The sequence below is a fragment of the Dufourea novaeangliae genome, unplaced genomic scaffold (assembly GCF_001272555.1).
Source record: "Dufourea novaeangliae isolate 0120121106 unplaced genomic scaffold, ASM127255v1 scaffold25, whole genome shotgun sequence".
NCBI lineage: Eukaryota > Metazoa > Arthropoda > Insecta > Hymenoptera > Halictidae > Dufourea > Dufourea novaeangliae.
The window spans coordinates 2557405-2579714 of record NW_015373901.1 but is presented as its reverse complement, the minus strand read 5'-3'; the positions used below and the strand labels follow the sequence as shown (position 1 = coordinate 2579714).

At 37.1% G+C, this 22310-nt stretch overlaps 1 protein-coding gene across 1 annotated transcript in view; it reads right to left on the bottom strand.

Moving 5' to 3' along the window:
* Nucleotides 1-1620: 1620 nt before the first annotated feature.
* Nucleotides 1621-22310, bottom strand: part of LOC107193700 (LIM/homeobox protein Lhx3) — a 70376-nt gene continuing 49686 nt past the window's right edge. Inside the window, exons 3-8 of the mRNA XM_015583193.1 lie at nt 13337-13511; nt 10918-11120; nt 8231-8423; nt 5370-5536; nt 3015-3230; nt 1621-1807 (exon numbers count right to left, since the gene is read on the bottom strand). Of these exons, the coding sequence (XP_015438679.1) occupies nt 1623-1807; nt 3015-3230; nt 5370-5536; nt 8231-8423; nt 10918-11120; nt 13337-13511 (1139 nt within the window). The 3' untranslated portion in view covers nt 1621-1622. The remainder of the gene's footprint in view (nt 1808-3014; nt 3231-5369; nt 5537-8230; nt 8424-10917; nt 11121-13336; nt 13512-22310) is intronic.

Here is a 22310-nt window from a genome sequence, read left to right as displayed (position 1 = left end):
ATATATTTTTTAGGGAAAATTTCAAACCGTTATTCTAGATAGAATGTTACAGACGAAACAATGTTCTGGGTCAAATTCGCACTGGTGTGGTGTCTGATGGTTAAAGGTAGATGCAGTCTATAGCTTTTAATTTTCTTATTTCTTATTTTCCATTTCATTAGCAAACTTCCTCCCACTGTTCGGGTAATTTTATTACGCTAATTGATCGAAGTCTATCGTTTTGGTAAAAAATTTTTTAACATATTTTTTGGATGATTTTTCAACTTCTGAAGCCTTTTCCTGATACTGAATATTTCAGCCATTGGAACGAATAATCATCTGACAGAGTAGTGTCCAGAGTCCAAGTAAATGTAAAATTTCTCAGTCGATCTAAAGTAATTCCTGTTTCACGTTTAATACAGGACAATGGAAATATACTATATTGCACAACGCAGACTCTTAGAGTTCATTACATCAGTCGATTGTTTATTTTTTCAATGAAAAGGTATTAAAAACACTGTACGCTAAAACGCTACGAATTTTCCGACCAATCTAATATATCGCGATCGAATTCAACATTGACCTTCGATATACTTCCAAACGAACCCACTAATAAAAAATATGGAAAAAATCCCTCCACTGAACATTCTGAGGAGTTTACTTTGAAGAAACGGTTAGTGCTTCAGGCTTCTCGAATTTCCATATTGAGTTTCGTATTGCGGACGGCGTCGCTCGTGCGAAGATCACTGTACGCCGATCCTCCTTCTTCCTTCTCTTATTTAGAGTACGATAGAATCTAATCTGAACTATTTACAATAAACGACACCCGAAACTCGTAGGCGTCACGTAAGCGCGGTATACCACAGAAACGTGTCCCCCACGGACGTTCGCCATAATAACGACGTACAATCGCGATTCCACGGCCGGATTCGACGGAATTCATTACGAAAAGGTAAAATGTAAAAGTTAGCCCCCGATCGAATGCTGTCCTTTCGAAATATTTCGTTCGGTACCGATCGAGGCCCAATACGTATGTTCGAAAGGGCAGATTATCGTGGACCGTTCTTCGACCCGATTTCGTCGGGACGCATCGTTTCGGACCGAACGTCCGGTCGGGCGACACGCACAAAACTACCCTAGGTTTTCTTTTAATCGACGATTAAACTCCATAGTACCGGGAAACGAGGAACTTGTACATAAATATATTTAGATTAATCGTACTATCGAATGCGTTATCGGTAACGAGCGTATCTAGAAACCATAACGGTTACACGACAGCAACACACCGTGTGCGACGTGATTCTGACGTTCCGAGAGACCGGCCCGAGGGACGGTGCGGAAGTACGGGTCTGGAATCTCAACTCCCTGGCTCGAGTCGGTCCTCGATCGACCCCGTCCTGATCGACGCCTCGGTTTCGATGACGATCCGTTCAGTGGGTCAATGGGAACAACACCGAGATCACCTCATGGCTCGAGGATCCAACGTCGTGGATCGACGTCGGTGGACGTGGTGGTTGGTCTGACGACGTACGGCACTCTTTGTCTATCGACTGAGTCCTGGATGGTCGTAGGGGTTGTCAGGTGAACGCTTTGTGCCGATCCGTTCTCTCGAACGGTATCTGACGACGCGCACGTCTGCCGGGTTATGTGCCGTAGTGGGAATGGTGGTGAGCGTGGGGAGGTGGTGGTTCGCCGAGCCATGAATCGGGCGAGGGTGGAAAGTCCGGGTAACCACCTCCGCCACCACCGCCACCGCCTCCGCCGCCGCCGCCGCTCGATTCGTTGCTCAAATCCGACGCCGGTCCCGGTACCATGCTGCCAGCGCCACCTGGAAGGATACATACATCGTGCGAATAGAATGGTCCTTTGTCGCTCTAAAGGGAATCTAGAGGAAGATTGGTTGCGGATGAATGCATGCGATGTCTCGTTCGGATAGAATTGCTTCGGGAGTATATTGCGCGAAGATTATTTTCGGTGGCTCTAGATCGAATATTTCTATTGATATCCCAAAATAAGAGACCCAGATAGCACACAGATCTAAAAGAGCCGTAAAATAGGCGTCTACCAGGCGTCATGTGCTATCTGGGGAATAATGAAAAAAAATTTAGCAAGTGTAACAGATTTTCTATTTGTGAACAATTTGTGACATTTCGATTTATTTTCTTTATACAGAATCACCTTTAGTTCGTTTTATATTATTATCGACAGATCACTTTATCTAGGGCAGAGTTTCTCAAACTTTTTCTGCAATGGAACACTTCGCAAACCCGGAAATTTTAACGGAACACTTAGCTTATTTTCTAGATTGGGTAATTGTTACTAGTAACAATTAAAAAAAAATGTTATTAAAACACATTATTTATTTAGTAATTATTTTTAAATATAAAACTATAATATGATATAAACATAAAAATATGAATAAATAAAGCATTTAATGACTTTGATGATAAAACCTTTCCAAATTGTCGCGGAACACAGTTTGGGAAACCCTGATCTGGGGTATCCAAAAAGGTTAGGTCCAAACTTACACTATGTGTTAATGAGGTCGGATAGGTAAGAAAAATTCATATAAACTTATGTCTGAAAATGCTTTATTGAAAAGCTATAAGCGTTCAATGATTTTTGTCAGTTGTTAGGGCAGTTAAAATAAATGTTTCAAAAACTATACATTCTTTTAAACACCATTCAATGCATTTTTTAATTCTCTACAAAAAAGTATTAAGGTACTTGGGTCGGAAATTGATAAATACGAATGAAGACATACATATAGAGAAGAGACACACAAGCCTAGGTCTAAACAGTATACAATAACTCCTCGATCAGTGTTGGAAGGTTTCTCGGCACTGAATATTAAATATTTATATTAAAGGTTTGTATGAACTTTTTATACATATTCGACCTCATTACCTCGTAGTATAAGTTTGGCCTTGACGGTTTTTTATGAACATTGATCATCGTAACTTTATTTTGAAATTCTTACGGTGCAGTTCTAATAATCGATTGGTAGTTTTTAGTGTGACAAAATTTCGACTTACCGAGAGTTGTGTAGACGGAGAGGCCAGCGTCCGGTGGATATGGAAACTGAGGTGGTAAGGACGGTGATCTGGACGTTGAGAGATAAGGGGGAGTTGTTGCACCTAAATATCCGCGTGGAGGACCCCCGCCAGCCCCATTTCCACCCCCACCTGGACTCGCGCCTTCGCCATCTAATCCCATGTTCACCACTGTGCCGTAACTGTCGTTACTCAAATCTAAATGCAAATATTCAATCGATTAATCACCCATCGTCTACAAATTTCTGTTTAATATCGTCAGTAAGTTATTACCCATATATTTATTATAATGGTATATTAAATGCTTCTGATTTGTTGGGTAACAAATATTCATTACAATAAAAGTTTTAGAAGCATTTTGTAATTTGTTCATGATAGCAATATAGATTTTCATGTTGTTTTAGAATAATTTGCGTGAATAAATAAATAAATAGAATTTATCTTAGATTGTTAGGTTTTTAGAAAAATGATTCAATGGTGTTACAATTTGAGCGTCTGAAACTCATGTGTACAAATGGATTCAATTTATTATTTTATAAATTATGAATATATACATTATGATACTATCGATTTTACAAATGGTTTTTAATATAAAGTGCATATAATTTTTTTCTTGTTTCTAGATCTGAAATCGATTCTGCCAGCAGACTTTTAATTAACATACAATTTGAAATACACTTAATTAAAAAATTTTCAATTCTCGTAGGATAAATTACACTGAATCGATAAAATTAGGGGCTAATTAGGCAGAAGAATTATAAATTCTGCTAGTTATTTTTGTTCATCGGGGAATGTGTATTCAGTAATGAATCGTTTTAATATTTAAACAATGGTGGAAGTTTGCATGACTTTACGACGCGTATGGTTAACGGTAGGCATAAATTCGAGGATGGCCCGCAATCTTCTTGAAATCTCGGACACGGTGAACTGGCAGTTAGCCTCCACGAACCCTTGAATAATTGACGAGATCGTCTTCCCCTCTGTTAAACGCTCGAGTACACGAAAGCGTAGATGTGACCGGCACTGAAGTGAAAGCAAGACAGGGAGAAAATAATTTTTCAAACTACTATACCCTTTTCTCGTGTTCCGTCTTTAAAATATGTATCTCAGAATATAATTATCGTAGATTTTATTTCGAAAATGTCACGACCAAATTCGTTCAGTATTAAAAAAATATGTGCCATTGAGCGACAGATTAGAAGGTACAACCAAGTAAACTGTAAAGTATTAAATAACGTGTAGATTGTTCATTATATGGAATTGAGTTGCACAATGCGTAGTGTTCGTAAAAATTTCTCACGAGTCTATAGTGTGTGTTGATAAATAGTTTAATTTCTTGTTCATAGAAAAATAAAATCATTAATGGACAAAAATTCGTTTTTTTTTTATGAAGAATGTTGAGAACACTGTTGACTTATTTGCAACGACTGTCTCCAAAGAATCTTTTGTAACTTATTATTCATTTTTTCAGTCTCTGAAAATATTACTCTACAGTTGATCTCAATCTTTTTATTGAAAATTAAACCTTATAGAATTTGTACCATCAACTTTTTCTATGCAATCTGTATACTGACATAAGATATCTATTAATAATCACAATTTATTCTTAGACCAATAGAAATATATACTGAATTTGGCAAAAGATGTTGAACGTGTTTCTCCTAAATAAATATTTGGGAATGATTATACGCAGACAGATAATGAATTTCTTTAATATGACAGAAGTACTTAGGTACTTTTAGCTCACCATAACAAAATGTAACAGAAACGTGTTTCATCATAACAAAATGTTCGCTACGCGAATATATTCGAGAATCCTTTGCCGCGCTTTTCACATTTTCTCGTTTCACGAATCGAAGGGGGATGCTTGCACACACTAGAGGGGAGGACCGCGTACATTTTGCGATATTGGAAGTACAAATAACGCGTTATTGGTCGCTTTTCAGTGCTACGTCTAACGATGCAGAACGATTTTTTTGAATACGAAACCAGTATGGTGGTTTCATAGTTATGCCACACAGTGTATAAACCATTATAGTATTATAAGCCTTTGTAATAAAAAATCTGTAACTTGACTTTTTAAGATTGTATTTAAGTGCTTCAGAACTTTTGAACGGTAGTGTATGTACATATAAATGATAGATACAAAATTCAGGGTTAAAGTTCAAAGACAAAACTATTCTACATAATTCTTTAACCGTGTTAGATGGATATAGTATTATTCGGGGGTTTCCCCAATTCCTAAATCGTGTTAGAACGAAACCTTGTTATGGGAGTGCCGTGTCAGACGGGGGTTGCCTGTATGAATATTTAAAAAAATTGATTGCTATTACGTACCGTGGTGACTGAAAGTAGAATCAAGATCGACTTTGAGTTCGTCTTTATCGAGGAGTTTGTCGTGTCTAGGTGAATGTCCACCAGCGCCTGTCCCTTTCATATTTCGGAAATACTGGGACCATCTAGTCCTGCCCGCATCTTTTTTCAGTCTCTTTTCCTTTGCTCTCCTATAAAGACAGATAAATGTAATTATTTATTTATAATTAACAATTTTTTTCTCAATAATTCTATTAGCAGACTGCAGATGTTTACGTGAATTTACCTTTTTTGGGACTAACATTGTACATGAAAATGGAAATTAAGTAAAAATCTATTTTCTTTATTAAGAGTTTTGAGCTAGAAAGACGATGAAAACAATAATTAAACTACTAAAGTCTATATCCAATTGTATATAAAGTAAATATAAAATTATTAATGTGTATTTAAAAGAAAATATATTAGTAAACTGTTTTTCTAGAAATAACACTATATGTTAGTAATTGATAGTTATAACAAATGTGTAACATAAAAAATTAGAACATTAAGATTTTAAGAGACACTCCTAGTATTAAAGGCACAAGAATAATCTTCTACCATTTGCTTTGTGTCATTACTGATTTCACAATTCGATATTCCCTATTGATTTTTTGCCTCATTTTATTACCTAATTTTGGTTCTATTTCTATTATTACATATATGTGTCTTTCGTGACGCATCTAAAATATTCAAAAAATTGTCCCTCTCTGTGAAAGTAAACCAAAACTATTAAATTACTTAAAATTACTAAAAAAAACGAGATATTTCATTGTTTGAGATAAAAATAATTTACTTAGAATGATAATTATTATACTCTATAAAGAAAAGTTTTCCTGATAACAGTGGGAGACTTGAATGAGTTAGTGATTTATATATATATTGTCACTATTGAAAGATTTACTATAAAATATCAATTTTATCTCCATAAATTTTTAAATGGTTTTAGTTGCAACGAGAATTGTTGAAAGAAGTCATTCCAAGTGCTTGGGCAGAAAAATCTGCCACACGTGTGTATTTTTACAATTTTTACGCTTATTTTATCTGTCTACTTCGATGACAGAAATAACGATAACAGCCTCAACCCTTTTAGAAACCACTGTCACGGACGAGAATCTGTGGGATTAACATTAAAGGCAATTTTTTCAGCGATTATGGTAGGTGCGCGTGTATGTGACAGTACAGATAAGCCGATTTCTCGAGTGGCGTTTGCTACAATATACATGTTTCCAGATGCTGCTTTCTTGATAGAGATAAGAGGAGCACAAGTAGTAAAAACGTCTGATGTCTTGGATCAACGCGATATCTGATAACTTGTGAAACATTGTTCGAATCGTGGCGAATGTTTGTACAGACACATCTCTGCAAAAATTCTGTGACGTATTTACGTGATTCAAAGTAAAATGATTCAAGGGATTTCTCTGAATCTTGATCGATAAATTTCTTTGCTTACTATTATTAATATAATATGATAATTTGGTAACTTTAAACACAGGTAAATTTTGGAATAGATAAGTAACCCAAAGGAAGAGAATTTAATTCGATAAGAAATGTCCTGATAAAAATATTGTACAAATTCCTGCAGTGACTCAATAAGTGGTTAGATAATTAATTATTTGCTTATTGTAGATCAAATTAATGTCGTTTTCTTAACCATACTTTCTCTATAATATTTACATATTACAATTCCGGTATCAAATACAGTAAAAACTGTTAATAACATTGATTCTAGGTTGAATACTAAATGATTTCCTTTACAGAGTAATTGTATTTAAACAATCTGAAATTTGTCAAACATTATTCTACGAAATATCACTTTTTTTTATCAAAAAGTCTTGTCTAGTTTAGGCTTGGTCATCAGGAGGCTGCAATAAATGGCTTCAGGGTTCATGTTGAAACTACTTTCCTATGGTATCCTTAGTGTTTAAAGTATCTCAATGTGTGTATTCAATGGACGGAGTTTACTGAATCGCTCAAATTTGTCAGAAATTTAGTACTGCTTAAAAGTTGGGAGCATAAAAGCTTCGCTTTCTATGCACGAATTCCTTTGATTGCTATTTAAACGTTTTCACGCTTATGGGTTTCCCTTCAACTAGTGCCTATGAATAACACGTTTCAACAGACAGGAGGAACAGACAGAAAAATTGTGATTTACGATTGTACAGCAAAAAAAAAATACAGAACTTGAATACAAAGGATTATTTCAACAAATTTTTTCGTTTGTACAAACACGTTTTTATGTATGTGCTGTTCTTCGAAATATTGTTACTATTGTGAACTTTGTTTTGACTACCAATTTCGAAAACTTACGTCCAATTCTGACAGAATTGATGCTTCGATTTATATCTTAATAAATAATTTTCATACAACTAACAAGGGATGTTCGCGAAATGATAAACGCTGATTTTTCTGTAACTTTGCTCAATTGTTTTTGGGACCAATCTAAGAATTTTGTCGTATTTGGTTCATGCTACTTTTAGACTTTAAGGGAGAAACACCCTTTTTCATACGTAGCGTCCTTTTTACTTATTCGCTTGTAACTGGTGAACTACAAAAAATGTAGACAAAATGTTCAGATAAATCTTATGCCATTTTTGTTTGTCCATTTTTGGTAGGAAAACATTTGCAAAAGAATTATTTTTAAATTGTCAGTAAATACAAATTCTGAACCCTTTGTATAGTAATTACTTCTATTGGTATTCAAAACTATACGACTAGGATACTAAACTGAGAGCACAACTTCTAAGAACCATTGTACATACGTTTGACAATTTCCATTCTGGTATTCGTTACTGATTCTAACTGGTATTGTTTAAATTTGCCGATTTTTCTAATTCGAATAAACGCACCTGTTCTGGAACCAGACTTGAACTACGCGCATATCGAGTCCTGTGTCCTGTGAGAGTTGTTCTCGCACGTGTCTCGCTGGCTTTGGACTGGTGTTGTATGCTAATTTCAGGGTCTCCAGTTGTTTCGCGGTGATCGTCGTCCGCGGCCTTTTATTCGGTTGGTCGCCGTCTATACTGCCTCCGTCGGCCAACTCTGTGAATCGAAACGGCAGACACACGTTTTAACTAGTAGGTACCTACAATTCCATAAAATTATATAACCTAATGTAGTTCGAGAAGTGTTTTTCAGAGAATAAGAATTTGTGGATAATATATTACATGGTCTGTTCGAAAAGCTCCAGAACTGAAATTAAAGCAGTGGTTTTTCGTAAAATCATGATACTCTTCGTCATCAAATATTAAAAATATTTTTCTTTCGAAGAGTTGCTGTACGTAATAATTATAGAAACTCTGGAAATGGATCTGATAATTTTTTTTTCATAAACGATGAAAAGGACAACGGTCGAAGGTTTTGGTTTCACGAGCCACGAATTTACACAGTATTTTGATCTCGAATGGTATTTCACGGTTTGATTATTTACCGTATTCGTCTAATTCAGATACGTCAAAGTAATTCCGGTTACTCAATTTGGAAACGAAGAGAAAGAAACGATAATCTAAAATCATTGTGATATTTAGAGGACTTCGATGACTACTGTCTTCACCATGTTTAAGAAGAATTGCCAGAGCTATTTCCAGTGTTTGTATAATTATCATAAACAATATATCACTCCAGAAAAAAACTACTTTAAATAATTGTAGATAAGAAACGCGAATATCATGGGAAAAAATGCTGTTTAAAATTCAATTCGGAAACTTTCAGGACATACCGTGTTTATGTATGATTATTATTACGTAATTTCGAAAGTCTTCGCGTTTATTTAACACAGGCCAATTTTATTTAAGTGAAGAACGTATATACACGGAAAAATTAGCAATCATTCTCAAAGTTATTTTCTTTTCAATATTCTGCATATCTTGGAATTAATTAAACGATGATTTTTTATAAGGATCGTTTAATGTGTTTTGAAAGTTAGAAATACTTCGTCCATCTCGGAGTTGTGTTCGGAGGACATAATTGTTTCAATGAAATTTTATTAAATATTAGAGGTACCAACAAGTAAGCCACTACTGCTCTTTCATTACGAGAGGATATGTTTTAACACTACAATTATTAAAACAGTCAAAGTGACTGGTTCGTAAAGTCTTATAAAAATAAATATTCATACAGTGTATTTTTTGAGATTTACCGCAATTTTTCTTACAATATATAACTGAAGAAGTTTGTTAGTTTATCAAATTGCACATTTTCAATAGGTTATCCCTTTTACCAACACGATGAAAATAATATTCAATATAAAAGAAAAACAGTATGGCTTCGAAAAGAAACGAGTTCTGATATCGCCAAGAAATAGTAGATTACTTATCGGTACACTTAATATATTTGTTCATATTTCTCAGAACGTGGCCAATTGATGGTTCTAAAAACAATATCTATCTAGGTCTAAACCTAATCTCTGCTTGAACTACTATATTTTTCATTGAAAAACGCGCAAGGTAGTTCAGTGCAGAAAAATCACTGGAAAATATAGCGAAATGTAAATGGCTAGTTAACACGTTTTATGATCTAATTAATTACTCGTCTTAATAATTCAATTGATTTGTTAATGTTTGGAAAAATAAATCGATTAATGACTCAATAATACTACAAATGCATAAACATCCGCAGTCGAATTATGATGTGGTCTGATCATTAGGAAAAAACTACGTAATACGGCCCGTTTGACAAAACGCCTTACTATTGTTTTCTGCACACAAGGACACACCGCTGCAAACGACACGTTCGAATCCGCCTCAGTCGTCCTCAAACGCTGTCAAAGTATAAGTGTCATTATTACGATCCCTAAAAAAATATATTAGGTTGTTGCATAATAAGTGCCAGCGTTTGAACTGCAGAGTTTGAACGATTATGATTAAACTACTGATGTTTAATGCATTTATAACATTTCGTAACCTGCGAATACACAACAAAATGAAAGTTCTAGGAAAGTTTAATACTCTCTGTGTATTATCACTAGCATTCGAAAGCACGTAATAAAGGAAATAAAATTCTGTCGAATTTCAATCGTTGCATATATATGAGCACCTAAAGTTGTGAAATCGTATACACTTCCACACAGTCTAATTAAACTGCGGATTTTGTGCATTTATATCATGCACGATTATCTGAAACTCAGTACTGTAAGATGTATATAAGGTTTTCACTTTACATAAAATCTTTTCAGAACCTTTGATAATAAGTATTTCTTAGATTCCAGTTTCCGTAAACTAGTCTATCAAAATCTATATACATATTTATAAACATCTGTAGTCTAATTATGACTTATGTTGAACAGAAAATTTTCAATCGAAAAAAGATCCATTTGAATCGATAAATTCTTATACCAATGAATCACAAGCTTTTTGATTCAATATTTAACGATTCGTAGGTAAGCGAAGCTCGTTGAAAAACGACATTTATTGTGGAACAACCTAATGCAAAAATTTTCATTATCAAATAAGCAATAGCGAGGCGTTTTGTCAACCGGGACACGTATACCTAGTTTAAAAGCCCAGTTTTAAGCGACTGGATGAAATCGTTTAGTTACCTTTTGCCTTCGCTTGTTCATAATCGGGCTTGCAGACGAGCTTCCTGTCCTCCATTAGGTAGAACTCGTCGCCAGGATCCAGTTGCCGGGAGCAAAGGGCGCAAGAGAAGCAAGTCAGGTGGTAGACCAGCTCCTGTGCCCTTTGTACAAGCTGCGACGGTGCCAATCCTTGGCCGCAGCCCGCGCATTTCGTCCCGAAACGCCTGCCACACCAACAACATCCAACATTTTCACATTACGTTCGCGCATTAGTAAACAGCAACGTGTCGCCGTACTGTGAGTGACACTGCCTCGACAAAAGAAGACCATTAATCACCATATATTCGGTATACAGGGTGAATCACGAATTGCGATCAGTAGATTACTCTGTTATTAGCAGTTCGATGGAAAATATTTTTATCAGGTACAGCATGGTTTCAAGAGAGAGATTTAACGTGATTATAGGAAATTTGTTGTCAACTCTTTTTTTTCATGATTTTTCAAGGTCACCTTCAATTTTTTGCAAATACACCTATAATTTTTTTACGCCTATCTGTTAGAGGATATCAAGACGAATTCGGTAAGTATCATAACATAACATGTGTTAGTTGTACAAAAATTATAGGTGTATTTGCAAAAAATTTAAGGTGACCTTGAAAGATCACGAAAAAAAAAGAGTTGACAACAAATTTGTTATAATCACGTTTTATCAGATTTGGTACCAAACTTTTGTCCGGTGGTGTACTATAGATTTTATGTTATACTATATTATGGTAAATTATATTTATGCTATTTACGATTATTTGTCGTCTGCTGTATCGAAGATTTATACTAATTCTCCGTATTCCGTAAAAAAAAATCCAAAAACACATACATATATCATCGAGAATAAAGGAAAAATCTTTCAGGCCTGACACGCTATAAATAAGGGAAACAAGTCAAACACAAATTATCTTCTTACAGTTTCTGAAAGCGTGTTGTAAAAACGGTTTCCTCCCTCCCCCTAGATAGATTTCGATTCTAAGAAAGGGCGAGTATACCCTGAAGAAGGGCAGGAGGAAGAGGAGAGCGGGAACCGAGTATCCTTCTATGCGGCTAACGGAAGAAGAAAAATGGCGTCTGGTGCTTGCAGAGGTGTGGGTGGATGAGAAAAGGCACGCTCCTTCTGACACAATCAATACCACCAATACTAGATACACGTGTGCACAGGTCTGATCTAAGTGTTCGCCTCGGTTTCACCGTTTCATCGTCTACGGTGAACACAATGTTGAGTTTCGGTTATCCGGGGTGGAATTTTTCTGTGAGCGATAAGTAACCAATGATAAATGTTTATATGCCTTTTCGCTATCTTTTCAGATAATGTTTATAGAGAAAGAAAAACGTACTTGTGAGTCGTCACCGCGTATTACATAATATTCTCACCGTTCCATGGTTCGGGCGCGAGATTGTGATATTAAAATTGGAAAACTGTTTTAACCCGTTCACTGCATTTTTTGTGAAGAAGCTATGCATTTTCAAAATGGCTATTTCAAAAGTTTATTCGTATTATATATTTTTAAGAAGATATGTTGGACGTATAGTTTGGCCGGAAACTTTTGGCCCGTACTGTATTTGTGCTGGCAATAAGTAGAAACGGCCTGCAATGAACAGCCGCATGTGCATCCAACCTTTTGCTTATCTCGAAAACGAAGTATCACTCGAAGAAAATGTTATTCATTCTTTCAACTTATTGTTGCATGTAGACTTATTTTTGCGTGTATCACGATTTTTTGTATACCCTGTATATGTATTAAGAAATTATACAAATGAAGAACTGTAGAAACTGTATGGTTTCATAGAATTTATTTTTTATTAATTAAATGTCACGTGAAAAAAAAACTAATCTGATTCCTTCTACATAGAGGAGACTTTATAACGAACTGATAAATCGTTCAAATTGTCTATTTATATTTGGATCGTACTGTATAATATTATCTATGCTATAAATTTATCTACGCTTTCGAACGAGTATGAAGTGTGTACTATGCGTACAGTAAACGGAAAATTAATGTAGTAGAATAATAAATGGTCAGTTTCATTTTTATAAAGATACATGTCAATAAAATGTGGTAATCAGTAAAACTTCTCAAATTAATTTTTAAATAAAATTGACGTATATAATGTTAGAATTATTTCGAACCTCATCGTATACGAAAATACCACAAATTAAAACAATTTAAATTTCACTTTTCTCGTCAGAACACGCAATGCTTTTGAGAGAATGTTGAAACGTCATTTGTTAATACAAACATGATTAAGGGAACGTTGAAAGTAAAGGCATTTTTAATTGTTTTTGTGTGTGGTAAATAAATGCATCGCATATATTCGAAAAATTACCTTTTTTCAATATGTAATTCTGGTGTGAATGACAATGCGAACAGTAATATTCATTGGTACTTACTTGAAAAAGTCGTCTTTGCAGAAAACATGGCCGTTCCTTGCGAAACATTTGCCGGTCAACCGTGCCCCGCAGTCGCGACACGTTAAACACCTTGCATGCCAACACCTTTCGAGAACCCTCAAAACGAATTTGTCCAAAATTGCCTCCTGACAACCGCCGCATTTCGGTATCGAAGCTGGAACAATCATAAAAATTGCATGCAATTAATATCACCAAAGATATTAAAACGGAAATGTGAATTAAAATTTTCTATGGCTTTAATAATAATTACAGTTTGATTCAAACGCGAATTCGCGAGTATAAACATACATAGTATAAACTAATTGGTGTAGTTTGGGAGTTAATAAATTAGTATCTTTAAATTTTAGGATAATTGATGGTGAGTAAAATGAGATTCCTTATGTAAGTTCAGATTTATTTAGATTATTTTATGAAAATGTAAGTGAAAAGAAATTTGTAACCCTAAGAATACTTCTTAATCGAAAAAGATCAAAAAGTGTGTAAAATTGTAACAGCGTTGAAGAAACTATAACGTGATCGAGTCAAGATAGATTCGAAGACCGTAGTAGGGTTAACCTTCATCCGGATAGAAGAGCCTCTGAAGCACACTTATTATTACATGATAAATAATATAATACAGTATACGTACAATAACATATATATATATACTAAATAATTAAAAATTAAATGCCACAATTTAGTAAATAAACTGAAATAAGTGAGGGAATTATTTCAGAATTATTAATTTCTGCTATACTGTACTGAAAGCTTCCGAGGCTCTTCTCCATTCTACCCCGATGAAGGTTAACCTCTTGCCATACGATTTGTTTTACGACTTCACTCTCAAGAATTACTTTATCGTTAATATATTCCCAGATACGAAAGAAATTTTATTCTTATGGCAAGTGTTACATTTATTCTAAACCTTAAAAGTTAATACCAGCGAAACAGTATTTCACGTCGGCTCAAAAAAAACGAATAACATACATGTTCATTAAATTCAGTTTGAAATCGTTATCACGTGTTTGACTCGATGTTGTAAGGGCCTTGAACCGGATGAACCTGAAGCCGACACCGTAAAATAATCACTTTGAGGCGATTCGCCCAGGTCTGACTCACTTACAATAGAGGATCTCGGGGATATGAGCTGGCAAACCGAGTTCTACGGCCCGCTGATCGAGAGGATGCATCTCGTTGTGGGTAGTGTCGTCGAAGCTGGAGATGTTCCCTGGATTCCCGACGTTGCTGTTCCGCCGGACGTTGTGGGACTCAGGACTGTCGTGTGGCGGTGTCAAGACATCTTGACGAGCGCGCCGATACATCCCTTCCAGAGGCAGAGCCTCCCGGCCCAGCATTTCCAGGCTTATCATAGTCATTTTTGCGTTTTGTAATCCAAGTTAAATGCACAAATCTCTCATTACTCCGACGACGTCAGTATCAGCAGATTTCGTTGACCAGGTGGTCTCGATTCATGATCGAACACTACGGTAAACAATCGATGAGAAATTTGATAACTTTAGGAAATTCCTGTCGAGTTCGTTGTGAATCGAGTTGAATTTGTTGTGTATTATCTTGTAGCTTTGATGTTGGTTACTTTAGAATTCATTCTCTAGTTCAAACTTCTGTCAATTCCTCCTCTTCGTAATATCTTGAGGCCTTGATATTATCTTGTGATGTTTCTGTCACCGTAACAGAATTAGGGTCCTCGTCAATACAATCATTCTTCTCTGTTATTCCCTTTCACTGTCTTTCACAATTGCACCACAGTTTCTGTCGTTCATTCCGTCCTCCAAGTTACAGAACTTAAACTTTCTATTCACAGATCGATAACACAGTTTATAACGTACTTGACAGTTCATTAAATAACTTCCATTCGACAATCCCTTCCAAGTATCATCAAGATCAATGTCTACATTGACCGTTCTCCAATCACTGTCACTTTCTTCGAGAAATCACAGCGTTTGATACAACTTGCTCCATCCAGATGACCGGCATCGACGTTTTGTCAACAATCTTCTTCCGCTTCAACCTCTTCCAGCCCAGTTACCTTCACTAACTATTACTGTCATCACAATAAACCGTATCTTCCAAGTCTCAGGATTAAATTAAGCACATCGATCTGAATGTTTTATCAGTCTATAGAACTACCGTTAATTAAGGGACTCGTTGATACCGATCTTTTGTCCCTGCACAATGTCGGTAGACGCTAGGTCAGCGAAACCAAACTGTCAACGACGGACCACGAACGATGCACCGATGCGGCCGGAACGAGGGCTCGCGGAGGACTGTCCCGACGACGTTACAGCTGCTCGTGCGCACGTGACTTTCGTGGGTGTGGCAGGGTCTGTGGTGGGGAACGCGGCAGGGTTATTGGGTGTGGTCCGCACCCACGCTTCTGAGGCTTCACCGCCGATTGGCGGGACGCTCGACCGCCCCCAATATGGCGACCGATACTACCGGAGCGGCTTTCGGGCAACCGATGCTCTCTCGGGCCGATACTGTGCGTAGGGGTGCCCGTGATGCGCCGTTGACACGACGATGATGCGCTTTGGGCGCTAGAGTGAAGCTTCTAGAAAGATGGTGGCGATCACTGGCTCTGACTGACCATGTGCGTCTGTTTCCTCTGTCAACTCTATGAATCTGTTTCGTCATCATCCACAATTTTCTTTTTATTAATTTTTTTCTTAGCTTTGGACTTAGATTACTCGACAGTTATACTTACGAGGAAAGGCACGGAAGTGTCCCCCTCCGATTTTTATGAAACTTCGTATGGCTGTTAAGCAGTTAAAAATGAGAGATACATATTTTTTTTATCGGCTGAGACGCGACTTTAAGGGGTGAAACCGACCCGAAAGTACTATCTCGAAAACTAGAGGAGATACATGAAAACTTCTAATGGACGAGATTTGCGGTTTTTTATGTAGAATAATATGGTGCTAACAAATTGTGCAAAATATATTTTGTTTATAACAAAAAAATTTCGGATCGAATCTTCAAGGGGTGGTTTCACCCCTTAAAGTTGCGCCTCGGCCGATAAAAAAAAATACGTATCCCTTATTTTTGATTGCTTAACAGACATACGAAGTTTCACCAACATCGGAGGGGGACACCTCCGTGCCTTCCCTTGTTAGACTTTGCAATATTCTTTGCTTTAATTTGTAACAATTCACGTAGAATAATAAATTCGTTTAGGGGATGTATAAATATGAATGTATTCAGCCATACCCAGAGTTAAGTAGGTTAATGAACACTACTATACTATTGCAACGTTATGGTATAAACAATACCAAGAAAGTGAAACGTAATCAGAGTTGAGCGCAATTTTATTCGAATAATCGGTACATATTGACAAGCAGTAGTATCTATAGATTGCCATCCTGGCCTTTAAACAGATAATAAGATGAAATAATTGTTTGCCAATTTTCTACTCATTGAAGAAAAAATATTATTTTATTATAAAAATCGGAAATTCCACATTTAATTAAATAATTTTAAATTAATGAATTTACCCATCTCTAAATGTAACTGGGATATATAACATTTTGACTAATACCCATTTTCTGCGCATTTATGAAGGGAAACTCTGCCATCCCAAAGTCGCAAAAAAAAATGATTACCACTCATAGAATACCCAATACATATTGTACCGATAACATGTTCAGTAATACCCATTTTCTGCACGTTCACGAAGACAGGACTCACCGTTCCCAAAGTCACGAAAAGAAAAAAATGTACAGACACCGTCCCCCACTTCTTGTTCCTATTTTTCATCCTCCTCGTCGCTCAATGCTGCTTTCCTGCATCCATTTCCACCGGCCACAGCTATGGGGTACCCTTCATCAAAATCGTCACGTAAAAGAATTCTCTTTTCCTCTCTCCCCCCCCCCTCTCTCTCTCTCTCTCTGTGTCAGGCTTTCCTTGGCGAGTTCCTTTGGCAGCGTCTAGAGAGCTGTGTCGATTGTGAAAGCAAGCGTCGCGGAAAGGCAAAGAAAGTGGGCGGCTGGCGATGGAGGACAAGGATGAGAAGATGAGGGGTGAGAGGCAACGGGCGAAAGAAGCGAAAAAGAGTAGAACAGCAGAAGATGCGGAGAAACGAGGCTGCGTAGGAGGGGTACAAAAGGATCCGAGCGAAATTAAGAACAGCCGTGCAAGAGGGTGGGAGGGTAGGGGGCGAGGGTCGCCATTTTATAATCTTAGTCGAGATCAGTCGTGTATACTGTACACTCTTTTTCTCAACCCTCGGTGATTCGAGCGCGCCCATCCACACCGAACCGAATAAGTCGAGGGGGTGGGTGGATGGGGGTGCAGTGGGGTCGACGTGTAAGTAAACGTATATAGATACGTCTACCACCATCAACCGGTCACAATTTTCAATACGCGGCTTTGTTTTTCTCGGTCGCGTCAGATGGCTCGTATCCTCTTTGTCCTTACATCTTGCTCCCCTTTCACCTTCCAGATGAAAGCTCCCCACCTACGCCCCCTTTTTGAAACAGTGAGCCACGAGAGCCTCGCGATTTTCTCGTGGCTTCGCGACCTCCTCGCCGATCGCGTTAACGGGGGTTTCCTCGCAGGAAAATGACGTTTGTGTTTTCTTTTCTTGAGAATATTATGTGATCATTGGAATGCGGATATTTATGTGAATACAGATGTATATTGTCCAATTTAGAAACAATAGAATCCTGCAGAAATTTCATTAATCTATTACTGGTTTTATTGGGTTGATAATAAAATGAAAATTTCATAGAATTGTATTAAATGTTTTGGTAAATATTTAGTAGTGCGTTTGGAATAATTATAAATACTGTAAATGCATAAAATCCGCCGTCTAGTGATTATTATCTGTGAACTAACTGTTCATCCCACTGTGACGTTTGTAACATAATTGTAATGTGACAAACACAACATTGTTGAATACCTTCAACTTTTAACTGTTCTCACCGGAAGAACTAGATACTTCATGTTTTTTTTACATAAGCGAAGTTTCCTAGACATTATAAATTGTAATTATGTAATAGTTTCGATGTAATCGTTAATAATTCACAAATGACTGAGTGATTTAAAAATAATATTTTTAATTCACCTGTAATGAATTTTCTGATGGTTTTGAATTTAATTCTGTTTGTTTCATGAGAATTTTATTTCAGACATACTTAGCTATGTATTACCATTTAATTATTGGTAAAGAATAAAAATATTTAGTGGAGTATGATGTGCACTACTTTTAATGTTTTGTAATCCAGTATAACTCAGGTTTGAATTTCGTTTAAAATATCCGAAAATGCTTTGTAATCCAATACAAATGTGCACGTGAGTAAATATAGAACACGGTAGTCCAAGTACACGTGTAAAATTAAAATTTGATTACTATGGTAGGTGGGTAGAATTCTCGTTTGCATAGCAAACACTCCAAAACCGGAAGAAAATAAAATGTTTGTATGCTGTTGCGGATTTCAGTAGACACAGCTGGAGACCAAACGATCAAGAAAATTTAGTGAAAAATCTACCTGGAATGTTGTTTTATTCACACTTCTATAATATGTTTCCCGAACTTTCATTTATTTCTATAAAATATATGGTTCTACGTAATTCTATACAATATTGAGTCGATACATCGATGTCACTATTTCCTTCGCAAATTTCAAAAAAAAGTTTACTGACGTTCATGATTCGTTATAAGCTTAAGCTTGCAACTGATATTGAGTTCCTGTGATAGCAACACTGAAACTAATTAAGAATTTTCTGAAATTTTTTATTTTAGGCAACTCTGAGCTGAGAAATTACCTGAGCTTGGGATAAGTTTCCTTTTAGATGTCACTTTTATGCTAAGAAAAAACTGCAAAACAAAGTACGATAAAATTGTTTTTGCAATGTTTTTATATTGTTTATAAGTAGTTCAATAAATACTAACAAGATGCATTTACTGAGGAAGAAAGCCCTAAATATAGTTTAGGGGTTAGTCCACCCTGACTGCTTGATTATAAAATGTGCTGTATTATAAAAAATCTTCCCTCCAGTTTTCGACCAAGGGGACCCTCGAAAATTTGATAGGACTGGGCCACAGAAAATCTTAATCCGGACCTGCTGAGCTACTATAACGATGTTTTATTATATGCATAATATGGACCCGGCGTAATGTATACAGGAGTCAGAAAACGCAACGGCGCGTAACTAACAAACGCGTTATTCGTCCATGAAAACGACCCCGCGTACTGTGGCCTGGCGAGAATCGTTCGCGTATCGAACATTTTTATTGGCCGCGTCATTTCGGGGGTGCACACGGGGGTGAAGGTGACGCGAACGCACAATAGATTTTATGGGCATCCGTCGTACATGCAAAAGCCAGTCGAACCATCTGTTGCCCGCGGGCGGCGGCCCCATCCACGTGGTCAGGTGGAAAATTTTGCATTCTTCGTGCCGCGGCGGCCTCGTTCTCGCCGATTATGGTTCCGCCAGCCGCGATCATAAACGCGTGGATGACTTCCTCTGATAATCCTCGGTTTTCACGGCCGATTAAAGTCTCATGAACTACAACAATCCCGCGTGAACACGTTTTCGTTGGATGTATAAACGAGCCTCCTCCTCCCCCCCCCTCTATCATTCATTGAGCACGATCAATGCCGCGAATTTAGTGGCGTCATTATTCTAATGAACGTCCGTTCGATGTTTACAGGACCTGATGAAGAGAAACTTACATGGGATGGGATAAAATTTTATTCTATATTTTTGACCGATTAGTTTCCCGCTTGTACCAACAGTTATGGGACAACCTTGTTTATTATACGAATGTAGATCCACTTCTTAAACTTTATAGTACCTAAATACCTTGAAAAATAAGCGATTTTTGAGGTATCTATTAAAATTAATATATTTCTGGTAAAAATTAAAATATTTTCACGTTCTTTTAAACATATTATTAATTCCTATCCAGTATATGTATGTTCCACTATATAAACTTTTTGTATAAAATATAAAATGTCATTACATGTGTATAATTATATTAAAAATGGAAAGCTGACATATCGGCTCAAAGTATTTTTCGGAAAATCTACTTCAGCCTTAAGCTACTAAAAACGTTAATACTTATATAGCCGCAACGGTTTAACCCTCATCCTCATTTTCCCAACTCAAGTTGTCCTTCGGTATCATATTGGTAGAATGCTATGAAATTAATACAATAATTAAATTGAGAAATTCTACTAAATTTACCTACACATGACAGAATACAGTAACTCCTCGATGAATGTTCGAAGGCTTCTTGGCACTGACAAAGAGAGGATTTCAGGTGTAACGCTGATTTTTATTAGGTTAGGCACAGTGATATAGCTTGAAATTCTGAAGCCAATGACATTTATTTCAGCCGCATGTGGCCATTAGTTTACGAAATATTTAATGTTCAGTGCCGAGGAGCCTTCACACACTCACCGAAAATTCACTGTAATATCATTTCACAGGAGAAAAATGTGTCCAATTGACAGAAGGGACGGATAAGGCTTAAATATCCCCTAAAAATCGATATCTACTATTTAGTACTCACGTACTCGTACGTACCTTCAATACAACGCTATTTTTCTATTATCGATACTAATTGACAAGCATCATACCCATCTCTACTATCGAATCTCCTTCGACACCACGACTATGAATCGCCCAGCCGATACACATCCGATACGATCCCCCAGTTTCCATCGCGAAGATTCATTAAACGGGTGTCTCTGCGATTGCGCGACCCCGTGATTTCCGTGGGCGTCCTCCTTCTAGCTTCGATCACCCGAGCCCACCCTTCGTCGGCTCCGTTGCACATGTCGACACGCCTCCAGGAGTCGTTCGTCACCGTAAAAAGCATCAGTAACGGGGGTTTATCGCGGCCCGTCCAAGGGTGGAGAGGTCTAACTTGCTCGTGGATTCCTCCTGTGCTGGCTGGTGGTAAGACTAACGACGAGAAACGGGTAGGGACAAAAAAAGAGGGAGGAGGGGGGAGCACGCAGCCGGCACCGATTCGACAGACTGGAACGCGTTCCCTGCCCCCCTCCCCCCAACGGTGCACACTTGACCCGACAAACGATGACATTTCTATTTTTCATTTCGTTTCCTTCGAGGATATCGTAAATACCAGCTAGGGCCGGCGGGTTCCAGTGGGCGAAAGGTCAGGGGATGAGGGTCGGACCGGGATCATTATCTACCTCTGCTACGTCGCCCCAGGGGATGATGATTTTACTTCTTTTGTTTTTAGCCCTTGACTCTGCTCGGCTGAATGTCGTTCTCTGTCTTTCGTGGATGTTTCCACGCAGTTTCGACTGTATCGTATGAGTTAGTGTTATGGGCTTGAAGCGGGTAGCTGGGTACTTGAATATTTTGTTGTTGGGATGGATTGGGAGAATTGAATGCGGGTATTATTGAAATGTATTTCGGTGTTGATCGTGAATGACGTCCTGCGTGTCATGTTGGACCGAAAAAGTGTATGAAAACGGTTTTTTGGTATTTTTCCTTTGGGTCTCCTGGCGTAACAGATATGATGGACTGAATTGTTAGATCAATATTTTAGTCTTGTCTCTGATGGTGTTTTTGGGTAACATGGAGGATAAAAGTGATAACTGAATACAATTTTGTCTGATAAGAAATATTGTTGATGGTTTAAAAATCAAGACTGTCTTTAGGGTTAAATTGATTCTAGTTGCCTAGACTAGTAGCCTACTTGTATTAACCTAAATTATTATAATCGTTGAAACTTTCCGTTTACTTCAATCTTCATCATAAGTTTTATATTGTTTTATATATTCTTAAACTCTGTATATGTATGATTATGTGTGTAACAAAATCATATTATTACTATTACGTTTACTAGAACAATGTCCAGTTCCAAAGTTCAAAGTCCAAGAGTTCCAAATTGCCACTTTAGAATCACTTTGTACACTTTAACATTTAGTCATTTGTTAATATTGTTCATTCACTGGCGAGATCTGTATGTTTTCGTCTA